Raw genomic sequence first — 26,045 nt, forward strand, 5'->3', positions numbered from 1 at the left:
CGTACAACAAAGGTCTTTAACGAAACGTGATTCAATAAAAGGACTATCTGTTATGGTCAAGAAAAAGAAGGTTTCTGCTACCTGTCCCTCTGCCTAAAACGGACCTTTAATCAACAAATCATGATCATCCGTGAATTTATGGAGGTAGTAATTCTCTAATAGGCCCTTAAAAGACTGTCTTCACACGTCCCTGAATATTTATGAGATGTATACTGTGGATTAAGGTATCCTCTATATCACTTGTCCTCAAAGATCAATATATTTCTAGCCCAATCGAAGAAGAATCCTCACACAGGTATTCTTGAGAGACCCCTGATGATGTGAACGACTCAATTATTCAGCGTAAAACAAGTCTCGTTATTATTCTTTTGAGTCACATGTTAAGATTTCCTCATTTTGATGATTTATGATTCTTTAAATAACTATAAAAAAATGGGCATTGTAATTTATTTCTGTTTAATTTATAGAGAAAAAACATTGCTTTTGACCTGTAGAAGCTCTCGAGATAACGATTCTGGCTCAAACTGTTTCGAAAAGGGAGCGATTGCAATTAACATTTATCGTCCGCTCTTTTTGGTAAGCCGAAAAACAACAATTTCGAAATTCCAGGCCAATTTTCGATAAGAACTGTCAGTACGAAATGTCAACGAACGATTACGATGTCAAAATCGCAAATAAATTTTTAATTTCTGTCTGAATTGGATTCGTTATCGTCGCTCATTATAATTCCATAATTCATCAACGAAAATACAGATGAATTATTATTGATTGTTTTCAATAAAATCGTATTTTATTTACGATTAACGTATCGCCAATTCAATAGAATTCGAACTTTGAACTATAAATCACCATGATCTGATGGAATACAGGGGTTATATGAAAAAATCATGCTGAGAAGCCTTGATGGCGGATAGAATTTTCTTTGACATTTCGGAAATCCGAATTTCTCGAAAAAAAATTTTTTTTCTCAATTTCTGTGACCTAAACTGACCATTCCAACGGCAGAATGTAAGGGAATAGAGAATATTCCATATTTACAAGAATTTGTTAGATCCATTTCAAATGAATATTATATAGGGTGAGTCTTTGACTCGTTCAAATATTCTAACAGGAGGTCAAAAGAAACACTTTTTTTCTTAACCATTTTTTCCGAATCAGCCCAGTTTAAAAACCATAAAAAATCTAACAAACGGTTTTATCGAAAGAAATGAATTTCGGAAAATAGTTTTTCATTCATTTGATGAATCTTTTTTGAACACAATATAAATATCACCCACGTACTCCAGTTTTCTAATTTAGCTAGTTATTCTGAAGGCAATTCTGTTTTTCCAGGGGTGGCACAGCTCATTGTGAAAACTTAAAATGACTATATCTTTTTATCAGGGCCGAATCAGAAAAAATGGTATAGGAAAAAAGTGTTTCTTTTGACCTCAAGACTCTACTTTTAAAATATTTGTACAAATCAAAGACTCACCCTGTATGTTGTACCGTTTTCTGTGTATATCTATCAAACATTCGGTTTACAGGGATGGCAATCAGAGAGTATTGCCAACCAACCTATTTCAATGAGAAAAATCACCGATTCATCTAAAATCTGAGGAAAACAACTAATTCGAATCAGTGCCTTCTAGACTAGAAATAACTATTTCATGCTGGAAAACATGAAACAGAAACGATATTCAAAAATTGACAATGTGAAAATAATAGCCCGCATTCCGCACTTGAATTTGAGGTCGCAAACCTTTCTGTCTGGCGATCTCATCAAGTTCAAAGCTTAACGAATATGAAAGCTATGGGGAGATAACACTTTATGGTGGTTTATGCAAATAGACGCGGGAATATATCCATGTGAAAGTGTGATAGGTGTGGCGACCCATTACAAGGAGAAATTTTCCCAATTTGGTCTGTAAACTGAGAATTTTTTATCTTCATAAAAGTGGAAGAATATTTTATAGAGACCGTCCAATAGCCCCTGCTAGGAGGTGTTTAAGGCTTATCCATTTATTTTCTGATACCCTGTATAAAACCCCTCTATTTGAAAGTCTCATCCAAGAAAGTTTCCAATCAAAAAACCAACCTGAAGCTCCTTCAAACGTGCCATTGTAATAGGCTTGACCATTTGAGCCCCTGTGAGGTTTTCTAAAAGCCCTGTGCAAAATAACAACGAAGGCGATGATTGATGAGGCTCCGAGCGAAAAATATCCCTCGAATCTTCATCAGTTACTCCTACTAAAAAAAAAATCCCGCCGAACACGTTCGAAAAGTAATTGAATATGCAACAAGAATGAATTTAAACAGAATGATAGCCGGGTACTCAGACGGCAACCTTCGAGTTACTTAAGTCGTTATACGATCTCATGTTTATTCAATAAAACCCCGACCTGATCGGTCGAAATGTGAACGGGTCAATCAGAATTTCGAGTAGACCAAAGTGCATGAATCCTTAACGATACGTCCATCATGCGCTTGGAAGTTTTGGGTTCAAATTGACGTTGAGGAATTTCGTACTTACGAGTTTCGAAGTTAACTACGGAGCTGTCCAAGTACTGGGGTTAAAGGGGGAGGGTTGATTATGAGGATTGATGACCAGGGCAGGGACAAACTGGTTGTCTCTGACCAGGGATTTCCAAATCTGAGGTTGGTGCCAGTCGATAGAAACGAAGCAAATATTATTGGTCACCTCATGTCGATTCTGGATAACGTGATGTGGCTTTGTTAGTGTTTGGAATGTGAATTATTAGGCACCTTTGGTGACCTATCTACCTAAATTCGAAGATAACCTTTGTTGTACTTTCGCGAAACTGTTTGGTCTAGAACAGTGTTTTTCAACCTGTGCGTCACAACTCCCTAGGGCCTAGGGGGTCGCGAGAGGTCAAAAGAATTAGAGAATCACCCCACTAAAAAAATCAATAAAGTTCAGACTGTGACAATTAATTCGTTTTGATCTTTATTTGTGCAATCGATGAAAATGTCAATTCGTACAACTACTAAGTGAAAATACGAATGTTTTTCTTCACTATGGGAGTCATGTCATGAAAAAGGTTGAAAAACACTGCTCTAGTATTAGATATTTAGGGGATGATTCCTTGTCAAAAAATAGCGTGAGTCTTTTGTATAAAATTGTCTTTCTAGTGTAGAAACGAAATGGACATTTTATGGAAGCGGGAAGGAGATCAAAAAGTTTTGGTGGTGTTTTCGCATAATGTCAACGTGATATACGCCTACTAGATGAATGCAAGTTCGGAGATAATTCCAGCCATATTGGCTGGACTCACGCTACGTACTTATAAATTAATGATTTTTTTCAAAAACCGTCAATTTTAACACGATACTACGAAGCTGAAGTGAACCAAGTCCATGCAGCTTAGAAGTTGTTTATCACCAATTAATTCAAAAGTGAATTTTTTATTTATTATTATTCTTATGTGAGCATATCCTTACATTCTAACCTTTTAAAATCTAAAGAAGTCACTTTTGAATTAATTGGTGATAAATAACTTCTAAGATTTATTTATCTCAAAACTAGGCTGCATGGACTTGGTTCACTTCAGCTATGAACCCCTCAAATATCGATTGAAATTCATTCTGGGAGGATTCTGCATTTCCTGAAACTTTTCATGGTTTTCACTCCTAATCTCTGGAACAAAATCAATTGAAAAACTGATTTGCTCCTGCGTAAATTCTTGCAATAATTTGTCAGGAGCAAATCAAGAAGAAAAAATTGTTGCCTGACAATGAACTGAGAAAAAGAACTTTGGAATTATAATTATATATTGTACCGTTTCGGAGTCTATATTAGACGAAAATCAATTTCTATTTTTCTCAGTTCATTGTCAGGCAACAAATTTTTCTACTTGATTTGCTCCCGACAAATTAGTGCAAGAATTTAAGCAGGAGCGAATCGTTTATTTCAATTTTTCAATTGATTTCATTCCAGAGATTGGGAGTGAAAACCCTACAAAGTTTCAAGAAGAAACTACAAGACATCTCATTCGTTTAAAATGAATGAATCAATCAAAAGTTGATTTTTCAATGATGAATAAGGAAAAAATTTTCTGGCGAAATGAATTTAAGAGGTGGCTTTTCCTACTCCTTGCAATAGGGGAACAGCGTCATGATTTTTGTTGTTGCATTCTCACTACCATGGAATGTTTGCTGAATTTCATTTCTGTCAGTTTTCTGGTATCTAAGAAAAAAATTTAAAAATTGCCTCTCAGGTGCCATCTTTAGAGAGACGTTAATGCAAGAGTTCTAAAAAAATTATATGAAAGACCCACACTAACTTTTGAGAAAGAATCAACCCTTGAATTCTTTCGCAACTATCCATCTGCATATTCGAATTCAGAATATATGAAAAAAAATGTTGCAATTTCGATGTTCAAGAAAAATTTCGCTGCTTCCGAGAAAACTAGAAGTTGACATAAAAATTTTTTCGGAAATTGTTCCCTCATTAGTTGATTTCAAAAATCAATACCATTTGTAGAATCTTCTTTTAATTTGGAGAAACGATTTCTCCGAAATAACTTGCCCACGTTCGATATATTTTCCGAGAGAATATTTCAACAGCCCTTGAAAAATATCATATCCAAGGTTCACTTTTTTAAAATAAAAAAGTGACAAAATGTCTATATCAATAAATCACAAAATCAAGACACCCGTTTAACTAAATGAAACACTATTTACAAGGATAAATTTAATAATTTTCAATCAAGATCTTGCTGAAAGAATTTTGTTCATTTCAGCCCTGAAGAAGTGCGGGAATATATCCGCGAAACGTTGGTAACAATTGAAATTTCACCAAAAATTATGTCGACATAAAAAAGTACTTATCACATTTTATAATTTTATATTCGATGAAACCTAACCTACTCTTTCAAATTTCAACAAATTGTTTGCGTTTTGAGGGTTCCTTTTCTCCGTGTTTTTCTGCCTATCTGCCACGCTTAGTCGGAAAATTGAAGACATTAATTCTAGTACACCATGGGCATATTTCAAGAACATAAATATATAATAATAATAATAATAATAACAAAAAACACGTTTATTTTTGTTAATAATTTTTTATGCGATATTTTTATTTTTCTATTTTTCATTTTCACAAAATATTTTATAAAATATTCCTACAGCGATCCGAAATACCCTGACTCAACTTTCAAATTCCTTGTGCTCGGAATTGGTTATTTTAATCAAGAATTTCATTAAAATATTTCATTCAGATATTAGTCGAAATATTTTTGCCAAACTTTTCCCACAACACATTTCCCAGAATACTAACTATGTATAACTAAATAACATTGGTCAAAAATATGTATATTTTCATTTCAGAATTCCACATTATTCCTGCGATTTATCCTCCTAATCTCTAAACCTTTCGATTCAAAATATTGGTCCAGTTCAACTGTTTTTTTCGCGAGCATCTTCTCGATAATTGGCGAGTTTTAAATTTATAGCCCCTCCGCGCGTCTCGCAATAAAAATATCTCACCTGTCATGCTATTCTACGTACCGCCGGCAACCAGAAGGGCCCAAGAAACGATCCCTGCGGCACACCATGCACCACTGATTCCAAGGGTAACTGATCCGCGGTCACACAACAACAACAACCCACCGAACCTGCCACCACGTCTGCCCGGTATGATCGGCACTGTACGCACCAGGTCTCGGACGCAAGCCGACGACGATGACTGCGTGAAACTGGAGTGAAGAACGCCTCGAACCTATTGCGGCGTACCCTCACGCCAGCTCGCGAGGAGGCAGAATTATTGACCAGTTCTTTTCCACGCTCTGCTCCCTCGGATCGTAACAGGTGCTTTACCTTCGGCGAGGGGGACGTGGGGGAGGTCGGGGTGGCGAGGGGAATGATTCTTCAGCTCGCATCGGACTCCGTAAATGTTCTAGATGTCCCGTTCTATTATTAAGACCCCCGATTTGGGGTTGAACAGGTTCGCACTCAGGTGTTGCGGGTTTGTCGAGTGGCCTGACTCTGGTGGCAGCTACAGTCGAATTCCGAATACCTCTTTGTAGAAAAATTGGATCTGATTTTCAATAATACCATTATTAAGGGTCTGGGGTCTCATATTACTACCCTCAAATAGACTAGCTCTTTTTGAGAGGTACTTCATGGCCCTAATGTTAGCACTATTCAGAAATAATATTAAGGATTCAATTTTCAGAAACGATTCAAAATCAGGTTGGTTGTCACCGTGTAATGAACGTTTTGGTTTTCGTTCAATTAAAGTCTGGTTCTGTGGAATACGAGGATGTATTGATATCTAGTTAATTGATATCTAGTTAACTTAGACCAGTTCCATGCTTAAAAAAATATTGCGTTACAATAGCAATGAACAATTACTCATTAGAAGTGTCAGTGTGAAGTTTGAGGTCAAAAAAGTAAACCAGAGTTACGCAATAAATTAGAAGAAAGAAGATGTCCACCGAAATTGTGAAAATCAAAAACATGGAGTATCGAGCCATCAAGTACAGTAGAATCCGCTTATAATGACATTGAGGGGAAATGAAAAACACGTCATAATAACCGGAAGTCACAAAAAGCAAATTTGATGATATTTTTTATGGATTCAATTTGGGAGAAAAACGACAAATTATATGTTTCCTTTATTGAAAAAATTTAAAATTATCAGCTAAATATGAAGAACTTTTTCGTTTTTACAAAAAAATCTGATATATCTCGTATCGTATCAAACCTCGTCGCATGAAAAGGGGTGGGGTGGCTTGAGAAAACGATCGAGATGTCACTATAACCGGATAAATTTTCTACAAATAATGTTGTTGTATCTGAAATCATGTCATTGTAAGCGACATGTCATTATAAGCGAAGTCATTAAATCCGAACCCTGTTGTAAGGAGTTTTGAATGAAACCAAACTTAACACTGCAATTGCGTCATAATAAGCGATTGGTCAATATAGCCGGCGTCATAATAATCGGATTCTACTGTACCTGTATTTAAAAGGGTTAAGAGGTAAGCAGATTAACGAAGATATGCTTAATACCCTTGGTAATCAATGTCCTTCGTATGCGACCGTGAAAAATTGGACTGCAAGTTTCAAAAGAGATATAATTCTCGAGATCCCATCAGCAGACAACGAATTTTGCCCACCCTGTACTGTCACATAGATCCCACTATAAGATCTGCTAGGTAATCCAGGTTATGCCACATTTAGCATTGCTTCCAAGATCCTCTGGCCTAAATCCAATAGAGCACTCTTGGGACCAAGAACCCTTGATGAGCACCACCCGAGATCTTTTGCAACAACATTGACAACAAATTGAACAGGACTTTCTCAGCAACTTGATGAAAAGGCAAGCAAAGAAGATGCTAAGCCTTTATTGATGCACGTGGTTTATCATACTTTGTGTTAAGGGTGAATAGAACTATAAATATTTGAAATTTTCAGATTACTGCAAAACTCCGATATGTATTCCAAAAAAAATTGGTTTTTCCTTCGAGAAAACACAAATCAACAACAATATCTGTAACTTTCGACCAGCAGTTCAGTTGCGGGAGCAGCAAAGCTACTATTTTCGTGAAAGTCCACAAGACAAAGGCTTTTCTCTGATGAAATGTATGTACGAGGATGTATTGATATCTAGTTAGCCTAGACCAGTTCCATGTATAAAAAAAATATTGCGTTACCATAGCAACGAACAATAACTCATTAGAAGTGTCAGTGTGAAGTTTGAGGTCAAAGAAGTAAACCAGAGTTACGCAATAAATTAAAAGAAAGAAGATGTCTTCCTAAATTGTGAAAATCGAAAAATTGGAGTATCGAGCCATCATCAAGTACCTGTATTTAAAAGGGTTAAGAGGTAAGCAGATTTACGAAGACATGCTTAATACCCTTGGTGATCAATGTCTTTCGTATGCGACAGTTTTTGTGTCAGTCCCCGAAAATATCGATGCAGTTCATGACATAATTTTGTCAGATGGCCGAATTGGGCTGAAACGGATATCTGAAGCACTGAATATTTCATACGAACGCGTTCATCATATCAATTTGGACATGAGAAAAATTGCTGCAAAATGGAGATTAACGAAGATATGCTTAATACCCTTGGTAATCAATGTCCTACGTATGCGACCGTGAAAAATTGGACTGCCAGCTTCAAAAGAGGTAAATTTTCTATTGAAGATGATGACCGATCGTTAAGGCCAATTTCTGTATCAGTCCCCGAAAATATCGATGCAGTTCATGACATGGTTTTATAAGACTGTCGAATTGGGCTAAAACGGATATCTGAAGCACTGAATATTTTATAGGAACGCGTTCATCATATAGTCCACGTCAATTTGGACATGAGAAAAATTGCTGCAAAATGGATCCCCAAATGTTTGAATGTTGACCAAAAGCGTGCCAGGGTAGAAGCCGAATTGTTACTATGGATGACTTCGGTACATTTCTACGATCCAGTAACGAAGCAAAAATCGATGGAATGTCGACACTCTGGTTCTCCAAGACCTAAGAAGTTTCGTGTCCAAAAATCTGCTGGAAAAGTTCCTGCTTCATTTTTTTGTGATTGCCATGGAGTAATCATGATTGATTTTTTGGAGAAGGTTAGAACAATAACCGGAGATTACTATTCGAGATTACTGACCACTCTAAGGGAAAAAATTGAAGAGAAAAGACGCGGAAAGCTATCCAAAGGTGTTTTGTTTTTGCAGGATAACGCCCCTGCACACAAATCTCATGTTGCCATGCAAAAAATTCGTTATTTAGGGTTTGAATTACTAGAACACCCCTCTTAATCACCAGATTTGGCTCCACCCGACTATCATATCTTTCCTCAACTGAAAAAAGTTTAAAAGGTTGTAAATTTTCTTCCAACGAGAAGGTTATAAAAGCTGTGGAGGTCTGGTTTGCAGAGCAAGAAGAAACATTTTTTTCGAAATGTCTAGAGTCGTTGAAGTTCGCTGTAATAAATGTATCCAATTAAGAGAAGAATATGTTGAGTAATAGAATATTTTGACATTGAAATTTTGTTTGGTTCTATAGTAAGCTAAGAATTTTTCAATATATCCTCGTATACTTGGTGTCCAGATATAATTTCATTGGTTTCAGGACGTGATTCTCAAGGTCCTACCAAAGAACATCCTATAGTCTTTGACGCTTGATCGCAGTTCCGTTCAATTTTTCATTTTTGGCGAATCGACACAACTAATATCATATCGCATGAGATATACCCCGCAATACAATATAAGTACCGGATCTGAAAAAAAAAAAACAATAATAATACCTACTTATAAAATATAATTGGCGGGAAAACCGGCACAGAGATAATGGAACCTGTTGACCTCAGTCTTACTTTTAACTGAATAATGGATCAACTTCGATATATGCCAGCTACACGAAAGTTAACCTTTTGACGAAATGGAACAACCAACCGATCGAGATGAAGATATACGAAAACTGGCGTTCGATTCTCAATGACATTCCTAATTGGGCGCATCCAAGGTGAAACAGAAAAATATCCGACGATATCGTTGGAAATGGTCCACGTATTAGTTAAATACCGCTCTTCCGCATAGTCTCATTTGTCGCGAAATTTCCTGCAATTTTGAGATCGTTCCTCAAGGTTGTGGAAGCGATCTGCAACGGCAACAGAAAGATCGAGGAATAAATATCATCATTATGTCGACTCCATGAGCGACTATTAGAAAAAGGGATTATATAGTGTACAGGCTGGTCCTAAATTGGAGGAACAAACGAAGAGGACAGAACAGGGAATTCTCCTCAGTTTGGGTTATAACAGCATATGCAACTTTGAACTGAATAATTATGAGTTTCATTCATGAATTTTTCAATTGCTTCGCGGAAACTATTCAAAATCATTCTTCAAATAAAAGGTTTTAAAATTTATATTGCTTCGTTTCTAGTTTACGATTTGGCAACAGCGCCTACTAGAAAATAAGAAGAACAAAGGCTTGTTTATAAAAAAACAGCTGTTGATTGGCAGGCATCATAAGGCGCGTACTGATTGGCGAGCCTCGAGCCTTAACAGCCTTAACAGCAACCGGCCATAAAATTTTACGACCTTCTTCGTTCGTCGCAGACTTCTTAGACAGCCATCTTTGTCCTTTATTATCAACGCATATTTCTGTGGATATTGCCAACTTGTGCAATAGAAACGAAACGCATTAAAAGTACTTAAAATAATTTTTTTTTGGAATCGGTTGAAATGGTTATTTCAAAATGTGACGTTTCAAAGATACTTCATAAAAAATACATAATTTTCGTCTGTACCTCCAATCATTTTCCTCAATCATTTAACGCCTTTAATAGACAAAAATTTCTTCAAACTGACTTCATTTATGTTACGAAATATCCGTTGGCTGGAACTTTGGTTACACCACGATCCTTATTGATTAGAGGATTGTCTTCCCGTATTGGTAAGTCTGGGTAGATTCATTGCATAATACTCGCAAACAAGATCACGAAGATCGTTGATTTACTTATAGAGATAGATAATGGGACATGCACATCTATTCAACTATAATTTATTAAACACTTTCGATTTCAATCTGGGATAGACCAGGTCATAAATTCACCTTTTGTGAGTTAATTGATTTTACATATCATTTCAAGAATATTCCATTGGCTTTCCTTAACTATTCAGCGTTTATCGAGGAGAATACAAAAGTGTGCCATTTCCTGATAGGTTCAACCAGTAAGTAATGTTCAGTAGTTCAGTTTCCAGTGCATGTTGAATAATAACAATGTTTTGGCACAAAAATTGAAGTTATTTTGAATTATCTTCTTTTTAACTATACCTACTCTTGATTATCACAAAGTGGAAGTCTTATTTTACCATACTCATAAGTCATTTGACATTGACTCTTCAGTAAAAAAAGTTTTCTGAGCCATTTGGGTGCGATTATGATTCAGAATATTCACTAACAACGTAAGTTATAGTAAAAACATAAAATTATCGATGAAACTAGAGCGACTTCGACTAATGCGAGTGAATCTGGGAGGACTCTGCATCTTCTGAAATTCTTAAGGGTTTTCACACCCAGACTCTGAAACAAAATCAATGAAAATTGGAATACCCGATTTGCTCCTTATGTTAATGGCCTTTCAGAAAAAATGAGGAGAATCGGTTCCAAATTCAACATACGAACTGTTTTCAAAACACAAAATGATTTAAGATCTATACTAAGACATTCTCTGTATTTGTGGTAAAACTTATAATAATAGAGAAATTAATAGATCACAGATAATGTGTGTTCTAATACAGTAGACCACATGGTGGATTGAAATAATACTGAAATTTTAATGACGGAACAGAATCTTTATAAGCGAAAAATTAAAGAGTACACGTGTATTCTGTTGGATCAAAATAATAATTTGGCAGGAATATATCGTATTTGTATGAAATAAAGATTGGATCAACAAACTAAAATTCTGAAGATTAGAATTCGTCTGATTAAGCAATCTGATATAGACTCCGAAACATTACGAAGTTTTATCATAAAGTTCCATCTTTCGTTCATTGTCAAGCAACAATTTTTTCCATCTGATTTGCTCCCGACAAATTAGTGCAACAAATTACGCAGGAACAAATCGATTGTTTCAATTTTTTTAATTGATTTTGTTTCAGATACTGGGAGTGAAAAGCCTGAAAAATTTCAGAACACGTAAAACCGTATTCTGCGATGAAAAGAAAATACTATGCTTAAGCCCGTTTGCAATTCTCTGCAGAATTCTCTAAAAAATTCTCGCAAGAAAACGGCAGAGATTATTTTGTATACAAGTGAACAGAATATTCTACCGAAAGTGCGTATGCAACGGTAAATAATTCACGACGCATGAATTTTCGAGTAAATTCTCTAGAGAATTCTCGGCTGTTGCAAACGGGCTTTAGGGGCGAAATTCAGAGAAGTTTTGGGAACTTGTGACAAAAATTTTTGCATTAGATTATTTCGGGAAGAGTAGTAAGTACTGAGTAGGTACACTCCATTCACATTTATTTTAGCAGTCGGTTGGCCATGAAATAATTTTCTCAAGTTTTTGTAACTAGAACGGAGTGAGGTTGGCACTCATGAAATGTCATAACGCCGTTGCCACAACTAATATCAATTTTTATTACGAAAATGCCGAAAGTGATTGAAAAAACGAACAAGATTTCAGGAAGTGCCATTTAGAATTCAGGTCCGCTCATTCAAATTGTTATACCCTGATATTCTAAAATGCACAATACGTCAGACGGTAGCGAACATATTCAATGTAAGAAAATTTATATAATGTTTCATCTGAATCTAAATACTTATATTTCAGCTGAATATTTCCACAATCAGAAAGATTGTGAATGAAGAGGATAACAAAGAATTCCCTTCTATTGGGAGACCCAAAAAAGTGGTTGCATTTGAGAATTTTATGTTTGAGTGAATTAATGCGAAAAGTACTACAGGATTTTCGATGAATGTCATCGTAGAATAAGTTCCCGAAAATTGATTTTTCTATTTTTCATTTGACTTGTTCTATACAATGTAAATGTCTTAAGGTACCAATAAATACCTAATTATTATTATTATATCGATGTATTATAAGATGAACTGCCACAAATACGCGCCGGTTGTCCTGTTAATTGTTTATTCATGTGAAATTTTTTTTCAAAGTTTAAGTTCATCTTGACTTGAAACTTCCTTTAACTTCTTTTACTTATATTGATGCAAGATGATTTTTGTTGCAAGAATTTAACATTCTTGTAATTATCTGTTAATTCCTTCGGGAGATACCCACTCCCAACCACTGCATCATATGCATTTCATCTTCGGGTTAATATTTTTGAAATCTACAACTGATGTAACGTATTCAAACTTTAGCCAAAGAAGATAACGAACATTAACTCTCCTCAAGCTAATGCATATTATGATATTATACTGATCTCTTGTATTTTCCATGCAAATAACTGGATTTGGTATGCATTCAATCAGTTTGTATAAACTTCAATTATGTTCGTCACATATTTTCCGAAGAGATTCGACATTGTGATAAAATACGTAATAACAGAAACTTTTACGTAGAACGGTCAACATAGCGTTGATTTAAAGCCCAAAAACGTTTTGACAAGCGCCATAACCCCACATTTTCGTACTATACAGAGTGAAATGTGTCAAATTTCCATGGCCAACCGATTGCTAAAATAAAAGGGAATGGAGTATATCTCATTGACAGTGTCACTTTGAACTACTTATCGTAAATAGTTACGGATTCCTGTCAGCTACAGACCACTAAAAACCGTCCAGAATTGAAATTCTCCAGTGAGCTTATGGAAAGTTACTGATTGGCTTACAGATGAAAGCAGAATACCACCAATAGACTCCGAAACGTTACGAAGTTTTACCATAAAGTTCCATTTTTCGTGCAATGTCAAGCAACAATATTTTCGATCTGATTTGCTCTCGACAAATCAGTGCAAGAATGCACGCAGTAACAAATCGATTATTTCAATTTTTCAATTGATATAATTCTGCTAAGAAAAGAAAATACTATGTTTAGGGGCGAAATTCAGAGAACTGTAACTCAGGAGGTGGCCTACTGACAAAATTAAAAAAAATTTAGTCTCTGGAACCTGTGACAAAATTTTTTGCGTTAGATAATTTCGGGAAGAGTAGTGAGTACAGAGTAGGTATACTTCATTCACTTTTATTTTAGCAGTCGGTTGGCCATGGAAATTTGACACATTTCACTCTGTATAGTACGAAAATGTGGGGTTATGACGCTTGTCAAAACATTTTTTGGTTTTAAATCAACGCTATGTTGCCCGTTCTACGTAAAAGTTTCTGTCATTACGTATTTTATCACAATGTCGAATCTCTTCGGAAAATATGTGACGAACATAATTGAAGTTTATACAAACTGATTGAAGGCATACCAAATCCAGTTATTTGCATGGAAAATACAAGAGATCAGTATAATATCATAATATGCACTAGCTTGAGGAGAGTTAATGTTCGTTATCTTCTTTGGCTTACATCATTTGTAGATTTCAAAAATATTAACCCGAAGATGAAATGCATATGATTGAGTGGTTGGGAATTGGTATCTCCCGAAGGAATTAACAGATAACTACAGGAATGTTAAATTCTTCAACAAAAATCATCTTGCATCAATATAAGTAAAAGGAATTGAAGGAAGTTTCAAGTCAAGATGAACTTCACCTTTGAACAAAAATTTCACATGAATAAACAAATAACAGGGCAACTTGCGCGTATTTGTGGCTATTCATCTTAATACATTGATGTAATAATAATAATTAGGTATTTATTAGTACCTTAAGACATTTACACTGTATAGGACAAGTCAAATGAAAAATAGAAAAATCCATTTTAGGGAACTCATTCTCCGATGACATTTATCGAAAATCCTGTAGTAAACTTTTCGCATTAATTCACTCAAACATAAAATTCTCAAATGCCACCACTTTTTTGGGTCTCCCAATAGAAGGAAATTCTTTGTCATCCTCTTCATTCACAATCTTTCTGATTGTGGAAATATCCAGCTGAAATATATGTCGTTTAGATTCAGATGAAACTTTATATAAATTCTCTTACATTGAATATGTTTGCTACCGTCTGACGTATTGTGGATTTTAGAATATCATGGTATAACTATTTGAATGAGCGGACCTGAATTCTAGATAACACTTCCTGAAACCCTGTCTCTTTTTTCAATCACTTTCGGCATTTTCGTAATAAAAATTGATATTAGTTGTGGCAACGGCGTTATGATATTAACGACATTTCATGAGTGCCAAACTAACTTCGTTCTAGTTACAAAAACTTGAGAAAATTATTTCATGGCCAACCGACTGCTAAAATAAATTTGAATGAAGTATATGTCACATAACGGAAGATGAAAACCAAATTCAATTACACTCACTCAATTCGAAGAGAATGATGTCTGCTTCCTCCAGAAAAGCACCCAGAAGTCTTTTCATAGAACACTCCGAATGAACTTTTACCACCTTTTGTGCTGATCGTTCGCGTCAATATCTTTCGAAATTGAGAATTTTCCCCGCAATTTCACATCGTACCCAGCGATTCGCGATGGGTCGAAACGCGACTGCGAAACGAGTTCCTCGGGTTCACCACCTGGAAAAATGAAATTACGGACGCTCGTCTCCGCCAATTTGTTTCTTCACCGGGCGCGCGTCGTCACGACTTATTAGCATGCGACCGTTTAAAAAATCATTTCGGACATCGACGAACCGCGAAATCGAGACTTCGAATGGTCGGAACGGAAAAAGGGACGTACAGTATCGGATATTCGATATTATCGACGGCGGAAATCCAAAATTGTGGGTGGTTGGATCACGCACGCGGCGGAAGGAGGGCGAGCTTCTCTCGCGAATAATATATCTCGAAAATTCCCGCGTGAGTTTCGATGGGGGCCCCTTCTGGACAGTTACTGTTCGGGATTCTCGTCTTTCGGATTATCCTATTTGTTTTTGAACGTCTTATCGCTGTTGACACGGCATCTACGATTTCGGCTCTTTTTCCATCACGACGTTTTATCGGGGACCATCGTCATTGTACGAAGCGTAGGATCTATTTTATTTTCAATACCGTCCTTCGAATTTAACTTATACGAGGATATATCGAAAAATTCTTAGCCTTCTTCTTAGAACCAAAAAATAATTTCAATGTCAAAATATTTTATTACTCAACATATTCTCCTCTTAATTGGATACATTTATTACAGTGAACCTGCAACGTCTCTAGACCTTTCAAAAAATGTTACTTCTTGCTATGCAAACCAGACCTCCACAGCTTTTATTACCTCCTCGTTGGAAGAAAATTTACGACCTTTTAAACGATTTTTCAGTTGAGGAAAGAGATGATAGTCGGATGAAACCAAATCTGGTGAATAAAAGGGGTGTTCTAGTAATTCAAACCCTAAATCACGAATTGCTCTAAGTGGTAGCGGATAGAGGGGTAGTGATTTCCATCTCAAAGATCCACATTCGATGAAAAAAAATACACTCATGCACGAAATTGAATTGCCTTTCCAACAAGGTGCTACTCGACCCCTTTTCCCTATTCAAAAATGAGGGATGTTAGGGTTTGCGGCTAGAGGGATAGTGATATCGAACTCATTTGAACAACCTTATTAGTCCTCCTTTCAACAGAATTTGACGTGTCTGAGCGTTTTTTCGTTATTCCATCACAAACTCAAAATTCGGGGTGGAAAGTTATGGATGGGTCATCCTGTATAGATAAAACCGCCCTGTATTTTTTTAAATGTTTCATCTGAATGGATATTTTTTCTATTGACAGCACTCGAGGAGTGCATGAAAGTCGTCTTGAAGATTCTAGAAAACCAGAAAGTTGATGATTTAATAGAGAATTGCAATCCAGAACGCCTTTCAAAATGAACTCGAAAATGAAAAAATGACAAAATTTATTTTTTCCTAAACTGTGTCAGATATTCGAAAGTTTGGTATAGAAATATAGGTTTTCGAGCACGCTTAATCTATTTCGAGCGATTTCGAAAGCCTATTTCCCTTCGTTTAGATTTTCATCTTGGAAATGGCATTTTTCAAAAATTGCAATTTTCAATCTGCGATGTCTCCTGTTATATTTGTCTGATCCAATTGGGATTTCCGTTTCTATAATCAGCGTTGTCTAGGCTTCCACCCTAGCACAAAAACTCGATTTCGAAAATCTCGATTTTTTGGGTCAAAAATGAGCAAGGGGTTAGACCCCCCTAAAGTGACCTATTTGCTCTTCTGTCTGAAAATGAGGATGTTCTATCAATGTCCTAGGATATGGAGTGCATGAATGTCGTTTCGAAGATTCTAGAAAACCAGAATGTTGATGATTCAATAGAGAATTGCACTCCAGAGAGCCTTTCAAAGTGAACTCGAAAATGAAAAATGGAAAAACGAAAAAATTTATTTTTTCCTAAACTTTTTCAGATATTCAAAAGTTTGGTATGTAAATATAGGTTTTCGAACACGCTTAATCTATTTCGAGCAATTTCGAAAGCCTATCTCCCTTTGTTTAGATTTTCATCTTGGAAATGGCATTTTTCAAAAATGGCAATTTTCAATCTGCGATATCTCCTGATATATTTGTCTAATCCAATTGGGATTTCCGTTTCTATAATCAGCGTTGTCTAGGCTTCCACCAAAGCACAAAAACTCGATTTCGAAAATCTCGATTTTTTGGGTCAAAAATGAGCAAGGGGTTAGACCCCCCTAAAGTGACCTATTTGCTCTTCTGTCTGAAAATGAGGATGTTCTATCAATGCCCTATGATATGGGGTGCATGAATGTCGTTTCGAAGATTCTAGAAAACCAGAATGTTGATGATTCAATAGAGAATTGCACTTCAGAGAGCCTTTCAAAGTGAACTCGAAAACGAAAAATGGAAAAACGAAAAAATTTATTTTTTCCTAAACTGTGTCAGATATTCGAAAGTTTGGTATGGAAATATAGGTTTTCGAACACGCTTAATCTATTTCGAGCAATTTCGGAAGCCTATATCCCTTCGATTAGATTTTCATTTTGGAAATGTCATTTTTTAAAAATGGCAATTTTCAATACGCGATATCTCCTGTTATATTTGTCTGATCCAATTGGGATTTCCGTTTCTATAATCAGCGTTGCCTAGGCTTCCACTAAAGCACAAAAACTCGATTTCGAAAATCCCGATTTTTTGGGTAAAAAATGAGCAAAGGGTTAGACCCCCCTAAAGTGACCTATTTGCTCTTCTGTCTGAAAATGAGGATGTTCTATCAATGTCCTACGATATGGAGTGCATGAAAGTCGTTTTGAAGATTCTAGAAAACCAGAATGTTGATGATTCAATAGAGAATTGCACTCCAGAGAGCCTTTCAAAATGAACTCGAAAATGAAAAATGGTAAAACGAAAAAATTAATTTTTTCCTAAACTGTGTCAGATATTCGAAGGTTTGGTATGGAAATATAGGTTTTCGAACACGCTTAATCTATTTCGAGCAATTTCGAAAGCCTATCTCCCTTCGATTAGATTTTCATCTTGGAAATGGCATTTTTCAAAAATGGCAATTTTCAATCTGCGATATCTCCTGTTATATTTGTCTGATCCAATTAGGATTTCCGTTTCTATAATCAGCGTTGCCTAGGCTTCCACCAAAGCACAAAAACTCGATTTCGAAAATCTCGATTTTTTGGGTCAAAAATGAGCAAGGGGTTAGACCCCCCTAAAGTGACCTATTTGCTCTTCTGTCTGAAAATGAGGATGTTCTATCAATGTCCTAGGATATGGAGTGCATGAATGTCGTTTCGAAGATTCTAGAAAACAAGAATGTTGATGATTCAATAGAGAATTGCACTACACAGAGCCTTTCAAAGTGAACTCGAAAATGAAAAATGGAAAAACGAAAAAATTAATTTTTTCCTAAACTGTGTTAGATATCCGAAAGTTTTGTATGGAAATGAAGGTTTTCGAACACGCTTAATCTTTTTCGAGCAATTTCGAAAGCCTATCTCCCTTCGATTAGATTTTCATCTTGGAAATGGCATTTTTCAAAAATGGCTATTTTCAATTTGCGATTTCTCCTGTTATATTTGTCTGATCCAATTGGGATTTCCGTTTCTATAATCAGCGTTGCCTAGGCTTCCACCAAAGCACAAAAACTCGATTTCGAAAATCTCGATTTTTTGGGTCAAAAATGAGCAAGGGGTTAGACCCCCCTAAAGTGACCTATTTGCTCTTCTGTCTGAAAATGAGGATGTTCTATCAATGTCCTAGGATATGGAGTGCATGAATGTCGTTTCGAAGATTCTAGAAAACAAGAATGTTGATGATTCAATAGAGAATTGCACTACAGAGAGCCTTTCAAAGTGAACTCGAAAATGAAAAATGGAAAAACGAAAAAATTAATTTTTTCCTAAACTGTGTTAGATATTCGAAAGTTTTGTATGGAAATATAGGTTTTCGAACACGCTTAATCTTTTTCGAGCAATTTCGAAAGCCTATCTCCCTTCGATTAGATTTTCATCTTGGAAATGGCATTTTTCAAAAATGGCTATTTTCAATCTGCGATATCTCCTGTTATATTTGTCTGATCCAATTGGGATTTCCGTTTCTATAATCAGCGTTGTCTAGGCTTCCACCAAAGCACAAAAACTCGATTTCGAAAATCTCGATTTTTTGGGTCAAAAATGAGCAAGGGGTTAGACCCCCCTAAAGTGACCTATTTGCTCTTCTGTCTGAAAATGAGGATGTTCTATCAATGTCCTAGGATATGAAGTGCATGAAAGTCATTTTGAAGATTCTAGAAAACCAGAATGTTGATGATTCAATAGAGAATTGCACTCCAGAGAGCCTTTCAAAGTGAACTCGAAAATGAAAAATGGAAAAACGGAAAAATTAATTTTTTCCTAAACTGTGTCAGATATTCGAAAGTTTGGTATGGAAATATGGGTTTTCGAACACGCTTAATCTATTTCGAGTAATTTCGAAAGCCTATCTCAATTCGATTAGATTTTCATCTTGGAAATGGCATTTTTCAAAAATTGCAATTTTCAATCTGCGATATCTCCTGTTATATTTGTCTGATCAAATCTGGATTTCCGTTTCTATAATCAGCGTTGCCTAGGCTTCCACCAAAGCAAAAGAACTCGATTTCGAACATCTCGATTTTTTGGGTCAAAAATGAGCAAGGGGTTAAACCCCCCTGAAGTGACCTATTTCCTCTTCTGTCTGAAAATGAGGATGTTCTATCAATGTCCTAGGATATGAAGTGCATGAAAGTCATTTTGAAGATTCTAGAAAACCAGAATGTTGATGATTCAATAGAGAATTGCACTCCAGAGAGCCTTTCAAAGTGAACTCGAAAATGAAAAATGAAAAAACGAAAAAATTAATTTTTTCTTAAACTGTGTCAGATATTCGAAAGTTTGGTATGGAAATATAGGTTTTCGAACACGCTTAATTCATTTCGAGGAATTTCGAAAGCCTATTTCAATTCGATTAGATTTTCATCTTGGAAATGGCATTTTTCAAAAATTGCAATTTTCAATCTGCGATATCTCCTGTTATATTTGTCTGATCCAATTGGGATTTCCGTTTCTATAATCAGCGTTGCCTAGGCTTCCACCAAAACACAAAAATTCGATTTCGAAAATCTCGATTTTTTGGGTCAAAAATGAGCAAGGGGTTAGACCCCCCTAAAGTGACCTATTTGCTCTTCTGTCTGAAAATGAGGATGTTCTATCAATGTCCTAGGATATGGAGTACATGAATGTCGTTTCGAAGATTCTAGAAAGCCAGAATGTTGATGATTCAATAGAGAATTGCACTCCAGAGAGCTCTTCGAAGTCAACTCGAAAATGAAAAATGGAAAAACGAAAAAATTAATTTTTTCCTATACTATGTCAGTTATTCGAAAGTCTGGTATGGAAATATAGGTTTTCGAACACGCTTAATCTATTTCGAGTAATTTCGAAAGCCTATCTCCCTTCGTTTAGATTTTCATCTTGGAAATGGCATTTTTCAAAAATTGCAATTTTCAATCTGCGATATCTCCTGTTATATTTGTCTGATCTAATTGGGATTTCCGTTTCTATAATCAGCGTTGTTTAGGCTTCCACCAAAGCACAAAAACTCGGTTTCGAAAATCTCGATTTTTTGGGTCAAAAATGAGCAAGGGGTTAGACCCCCCTAAAGTGACCTATTTGCTCTTCTGTCTGAAAATGAGGATGTTCTATCAATGTCCTTGGATATGGAGTGCATGAACGTCGTTTCGAAGATTCTAGACAAATAGAATGTTGTTGATTCAATAGAGAATTGCACTCCAGAGAGCCTTTCAGAGTGAACTCGCAAATGAAAAATGGAAAAACGAAAAAATTAATTTTTTCCTAAACTGTGTCAGATATTCGAAAGTTTGGTATGGAAATATAGGTTTTCCAACACGGTCAATCTATTTCGAGCAATTTCAAAAGCCTATCCCCCTTCGTTTAGATTTTTATCTTTCAAATGGCATTTTTCAAAAATTTCAAATTTCAATCGGCGATATCACCTGTTATATTCGTCCGATCGAATTGGGATCTCCGGTTCTATATTCAGCATTGCCAGCAAGAAAATCCCGATTTTAGGTCAAAAATGAGCAAGGGGTTAAACCCCCCTAAAATGACCTACTTGCTTCTCTGTCTGAAAATAAGGATGTTCTATTACTGTCTTTTTTACCTGTTATCATCTATGGCATTCATGTAAAATAAATACTTCAATAGATAATATTCTTGACGTTGAGCAACGTTCGACAATATTCAGTCAGAATTATTTCACTATAAATTTTTTACTAGAACATTGTAAAAAATGATAATAGTTTTGGTAATAAGTGATGTATCAAGAGCATAAATTAATACATAATTGATAATTTCATAACAATAAAATCCCTGATTTTTCATTATGTTTCATGGAGACCATGTATATTTTGTGTTTTTCGAACTAGCTGGAATAATTTTGAAAATTCATTATGTTCCTATATCAATACATCGATTCTGCTAAAAGCTTCGAAAAAAGTAAATCAAATTAACAGTTAATCTGGATGAATCAGAACCTGTTGAAGCCAAACCGATTCCAGTTTCCAGATCAACTGTTAGATAATAATGGGCCTTTTGTATCACTTACCCTTCTAGTGAAAATCCTGATTCCCATGCCTGAATTTTGGTACACTTCACTTCGCACATAACTTAACCACGAAAATGAGTTAGTGTCACTCGAAAACCGCTGATTCGATGGAAAATCTTCAAAACACATTGCTTAACCTAGGATCACACATACTCCGATGCGATTTCCAGGAAGACACTTTTGCTGCTTTTTTTTCGAGTGACTAGGAGAAGAATCTCGAGCAGCTGGAGGTTGTTTTGAGACTCATCAGCGATTCCTGGTAATTCACGGGGCATTTTTATACGATTAATAATAAATATGTGGGGAAATCGTTTCACAACAAGCGTGCTTTAAGTCGTACTGGTTTTCGCAGAGGTCAAGGGAGAAAGAATTCAAGATTCTTACCCATTGCTTACATCAGTGTTTGCAATTTTCTCGAAAGGAATTTGGTTTCATAGTTTTCGACAGTTGGATGACAATTAATCGAGTTTTCCGATGGGACTGATGAAGGATCTCAATCGAAACTGTCTGTTTCATATCATAGAATTAAAAAATGTCTGAAATGTGCGTGAATATTTACGCAAGGTTTGAAACGATAAAAAAAAGTTTTTTCAATTATGATTTCTTTATGCAAACATGAATCGACAGATTTTTGAATAGAATGGCTTTCCAGGTAGTCTTCACATATTCAGAGCATTCATATCTTCGGATTCTTTTGTTGAAATTCTCAAGATTTCTCATGATAAGGTACATGAGGTACCATAATGTTGAACCACATGTCTTCGTATCACTATCATCCAATCCATGTGGTCATAAAGTATAAATTCTTATGCAAACTGAACTTTATTGGCATGGTGAAGCATATTTTTAGTGCGAATACCTACAACACGCTGTAGGGAGAAGAATAGGAATCAGCTTTAACGTATTGCTTTGATCTTAACCAATAAGGGGAATCTTTGTCCTGAGCTTTGATCGACTTTAACTATCAATGAATATGATGTTTTTATTTTGGTATCAAATACCTACATTTATAGCCTGTTCTTCTCGTCTCTATGTATCAGTGTATAATATAATATATTTTTTCTTTTGTATAACTGTTTCATTGTAGGTACTATATATTCTTTTGAATACTCATAATTAATAATATCTATACAACATGACTTGTCCTATACACATCTTTCTTTGTGTCTTTAGGATCAATAAATACTATTACTATTACTATTGGATGGCTAAGACAGTGTGCTTACTGCTTAGCATGAACGATAATGGATACACAACCCCTCTTCAACTACTTTTTTACGAATTTGAACTTTTCGTTTCCACTATATGTTGTTCATATTTTCACCTCATGATAATGTTTTTGCGTTCTTCTCAACAAAATTTTTTTCGTTACAATTTTCGCAAGAAACTTCACGGTAACAATTCGATCTTCTATTATGTTATTTTGAAATGGCTCCACTTTAGGTATGTGATGATGTTATGCGCTGGTGTATTTATTTCAGTTCAACATCCAAAATCCTTATACAGTTAGGGATTAAGGTATGACTTACTGGCCAGCATAAACCAACCCTTAAAATCACAAGGAAAAAAATTGTAGAATTTTTACGGAACAGAGTCCTCTACTAGAATGATCCTGAACTAAAGAACGACAAATTTTATGTTACAGAGTTCGTTTCAATTGAAGTTTCCTACATGCAAGAGCTTATACTTTCCAAATCTAGGTGGCAGCTTATATTAAACCTCATATCGTTTCAATCCACTCCAATAGATGGTACAGTATGTTCTGTTCAGGTATTAAACTCAATTTTTTATTGAATTTATGAGTAGATGGTTCATACTGAATGCTCAACAAAATGAATCGACATTTCTACATTCAGAAGATGTTTACCCCTTCGTCTGCTATCTCAGAAGTTAAAAACTGTAACACTGAGCGCTTACTCAGCCAACAAAGTCCCAAAGAATTTTTATTTTATTGCAGGTGTTTACTATATAAAGTCACCTTCATGCGCAAAAAATCATTTTCCAAAACAAAAAACTCGAAAGAAGGTAAAACTTTAATTAGTATATAAGATTATCAGAGGTTCAATGGAAATAAGCCTCCCACACTACATACTATGTAGTTTCGTTTGTAGGTATATCAAAAAATTTTTTTGTGTGTGTATGATCATGACCAAACGAAACAGATAGGAGAACAACGTTCGCAAATAATGCAGCTTTCATAGAATTTTTGCATCGTTTTTCAAGTTAACGTTCCTACTATATCATGCATGCATTATGAGTTCTTATAATTATGAAATGCTGAATATAAATCATGCACGCCGCTGGTTGACTGCAGAAAGATGACGAGATAACGAACTGTCATCCATCATAGTCTAGAGAAGGATCGCTCCTTTACCAGGTGGACAGCCGCACTGATTTTAGCCTTGTTTCAGATGAGGCTGAAAAACGGATAAAAAATCGGATATTTAGGCAGAGCTGATGAACCTACGCCAATTAAAATGTCGATGCGGCATCTATCAGATCGAAAAATTGTCAAGACATCGTTCGCATGTTTGGTGTTCTCTCTTTGCTCTTGGTTGATAGCATCGATGATCTGGGTAGGTCGGAAATGGTCCACTAGGCCCTTGGCCTGATGATGACTCCAGTGCATTCATCCGAAAGAAGGCAAGAGAGTGTTGATAACTGACACCTAACTTCTCTCGATATAGTAATGTCATATTGTGCGAGGTAATGCATAGGTATTAAGTAGATTATAAATATGTAACCTAATCTAGACGATTATCTACTAACTAACTATAAAGATAATTTCAGGTATATCGAATTTTTGAAGTTGGTCAGCAGTAGAACCTCCCCCTTTTGAAAATATTCATCATGAAGTACAAGTGTGACTACACAATTATTTAAAAATATTGTTTGATTAGAAGCTTCACAATTATCTATAGGTATCATTTTCATGCTGCATTTAACAAGTTCAATGAAATTTCCAATTTACGTATCTCAGGCCTGTTTGTACAGTTCAAGTTCGAGCAATTTAACAAAGAACCTCTCACCTCACAATTGTTGGCTTCGTCAAAGTTGAGCTGGGTTGAAATGAACAACATAATATACAAAGTGAGTCTTTGACTCGTACAGATATTTTAACAGTAGATTTTTGAGGTCAAAAGTAACACTTTTTCCTGTACTATTTTTTCCAATCGAGAAGATAAAGCCATTTCGAGTTATCATAATGAGTTATGCCTCCTCTGGGGAAACAAAATTCCTTTCAGAATATCAAGCTAAATCTAAAACACCATACATCTGTAAATCTTCTAAACACAGTTGCATTCAGCCAAAGTACCCAATTTTCCGAATATCACAGATATTCTATATTTTTGAACATCAAATTACACGAAAATGTCGCATTATACGAGATAATATGAGCAATACTTTTATTTTACAAAACTTTCAAATATCCATTAGATAGCTTCCAACTTATAGTTTCAAGGGTTCTTTGAATTTTTGGTATTTTTATGGTACGTAATGGTCATAATGAGAAAACTGGAAGACGTGGGTGATATCTTGTGTTCGAAAAAGATTTACCTATATCTCTTGAAAATCAGCCTATTTTGATAACGTAGTTTCAGGTGCTAATTGTGTTATTACGATAACACCTCTGCTAGGGGTTTCTTATAATCTCATGAGGTGTGTTCATGAGAATATTACATATTACATTTTAATTGACTTAGGTAAACACCGTTCATTATCGGTAATTAAAGGCTGGTGAAGTTCCTGTCGTGATACCAACATCAAATTTCATCAGGCATTACCATACCTATAATTAAGAGCACGAGTTGTTTTTATGCCAAACAAAAAAGCTAAATAAAAATTAGTTAGGAGAGTGGCAGCTATATGATTAGCGAGGATCTCAATTTCTAGTTAATCGTTATGTTCAAAACTACATACAGTGAGAAATCGAACCAAATGAAACCCAAACCATCGAAAAAGATAGAGAAGATTCATGATTTACTGCTAATGTCACAAAGTATCATAAGAATCCTAACCTAATTTCTCTCTCTACATATTTTATGTATATTTTTTTGTTTGGTAAAAAATAAATGAGGATAAATTCAGATACATACCACCTGACGATATGAATATCGACAAGTGTTACGATCTGAATTGAGCTAGCCAATTTGCCATCGTCAAGGCCCCAAATGGAGTACGTTCCACCGAAGAAAAGCAGATGCTGACCATGGTTTCGGCCTCATTCGGCCTCATCAGAGCAACATAGCATTTTTCCACGGTGGAGAACGTTTGGAATTGATGGAACTTTATTCAATGTTGTCATGTTCTACTGGGTATTATTTACCCAGAGCGCCATCCAACATGAAACTCCAGATAGAAACCAAGACGAAGACAATAGCATATGTCCCATATTTTCCCTAA

The 26,045-nt window shown here is 35.6% G+C and overlaps 1 protein-coding gene across 5 annotated transcripts in view; it reads right to left on the reverse strand.

The window, feature by feature from the left end:
- LOC123309795 (torso-like protein) overlaps positions 1-22,140 on the reverse strand; it is a 42,088-nt gene extending 19,948 nt beyond the window's left edge. The window contains exon 1 of one of the 5 annotated variants that reach the window (XM_044893066.1): positions 22,026-22,140. Coding sequence is in view for 1 of the 5 variants with exons in the window: in XM_044893063.1 (XP_044748998.1) it covers positions 21,642-21,770 (129 nt within the window). In the remaining 4 variants the exon portion in view is untranslated. Of the gene's footprint in view, positions 1-5,484; positions 5,659-14,901; positions 15,431-21,641; positions 21,961-22,025 lie in introns of those variants that run through there. The other 4 variants (XM_044893063.1, XM_044893065.1, XM_044893064.1 and 1 more) reach the window with 4 other exon arrangements.
- Positions 22,141-26,045: the final 3,905 nt, after the last annotated feature.

The sequence above is a fragment of the Coccinella septempunctata genome, chromosome 3, assembly GCF_907165205.1.
Source record: "Coccinella septempunctata chromosome 3, icCocSept1.1, whole genome shotgun sequence".
Taxonomy (NCBI): Eukaryota; Metazoa; Arthropoda; class Insecta; order Coleoptera; family Coccinellidae; genus Coccinella; species Coccinella septempunctata.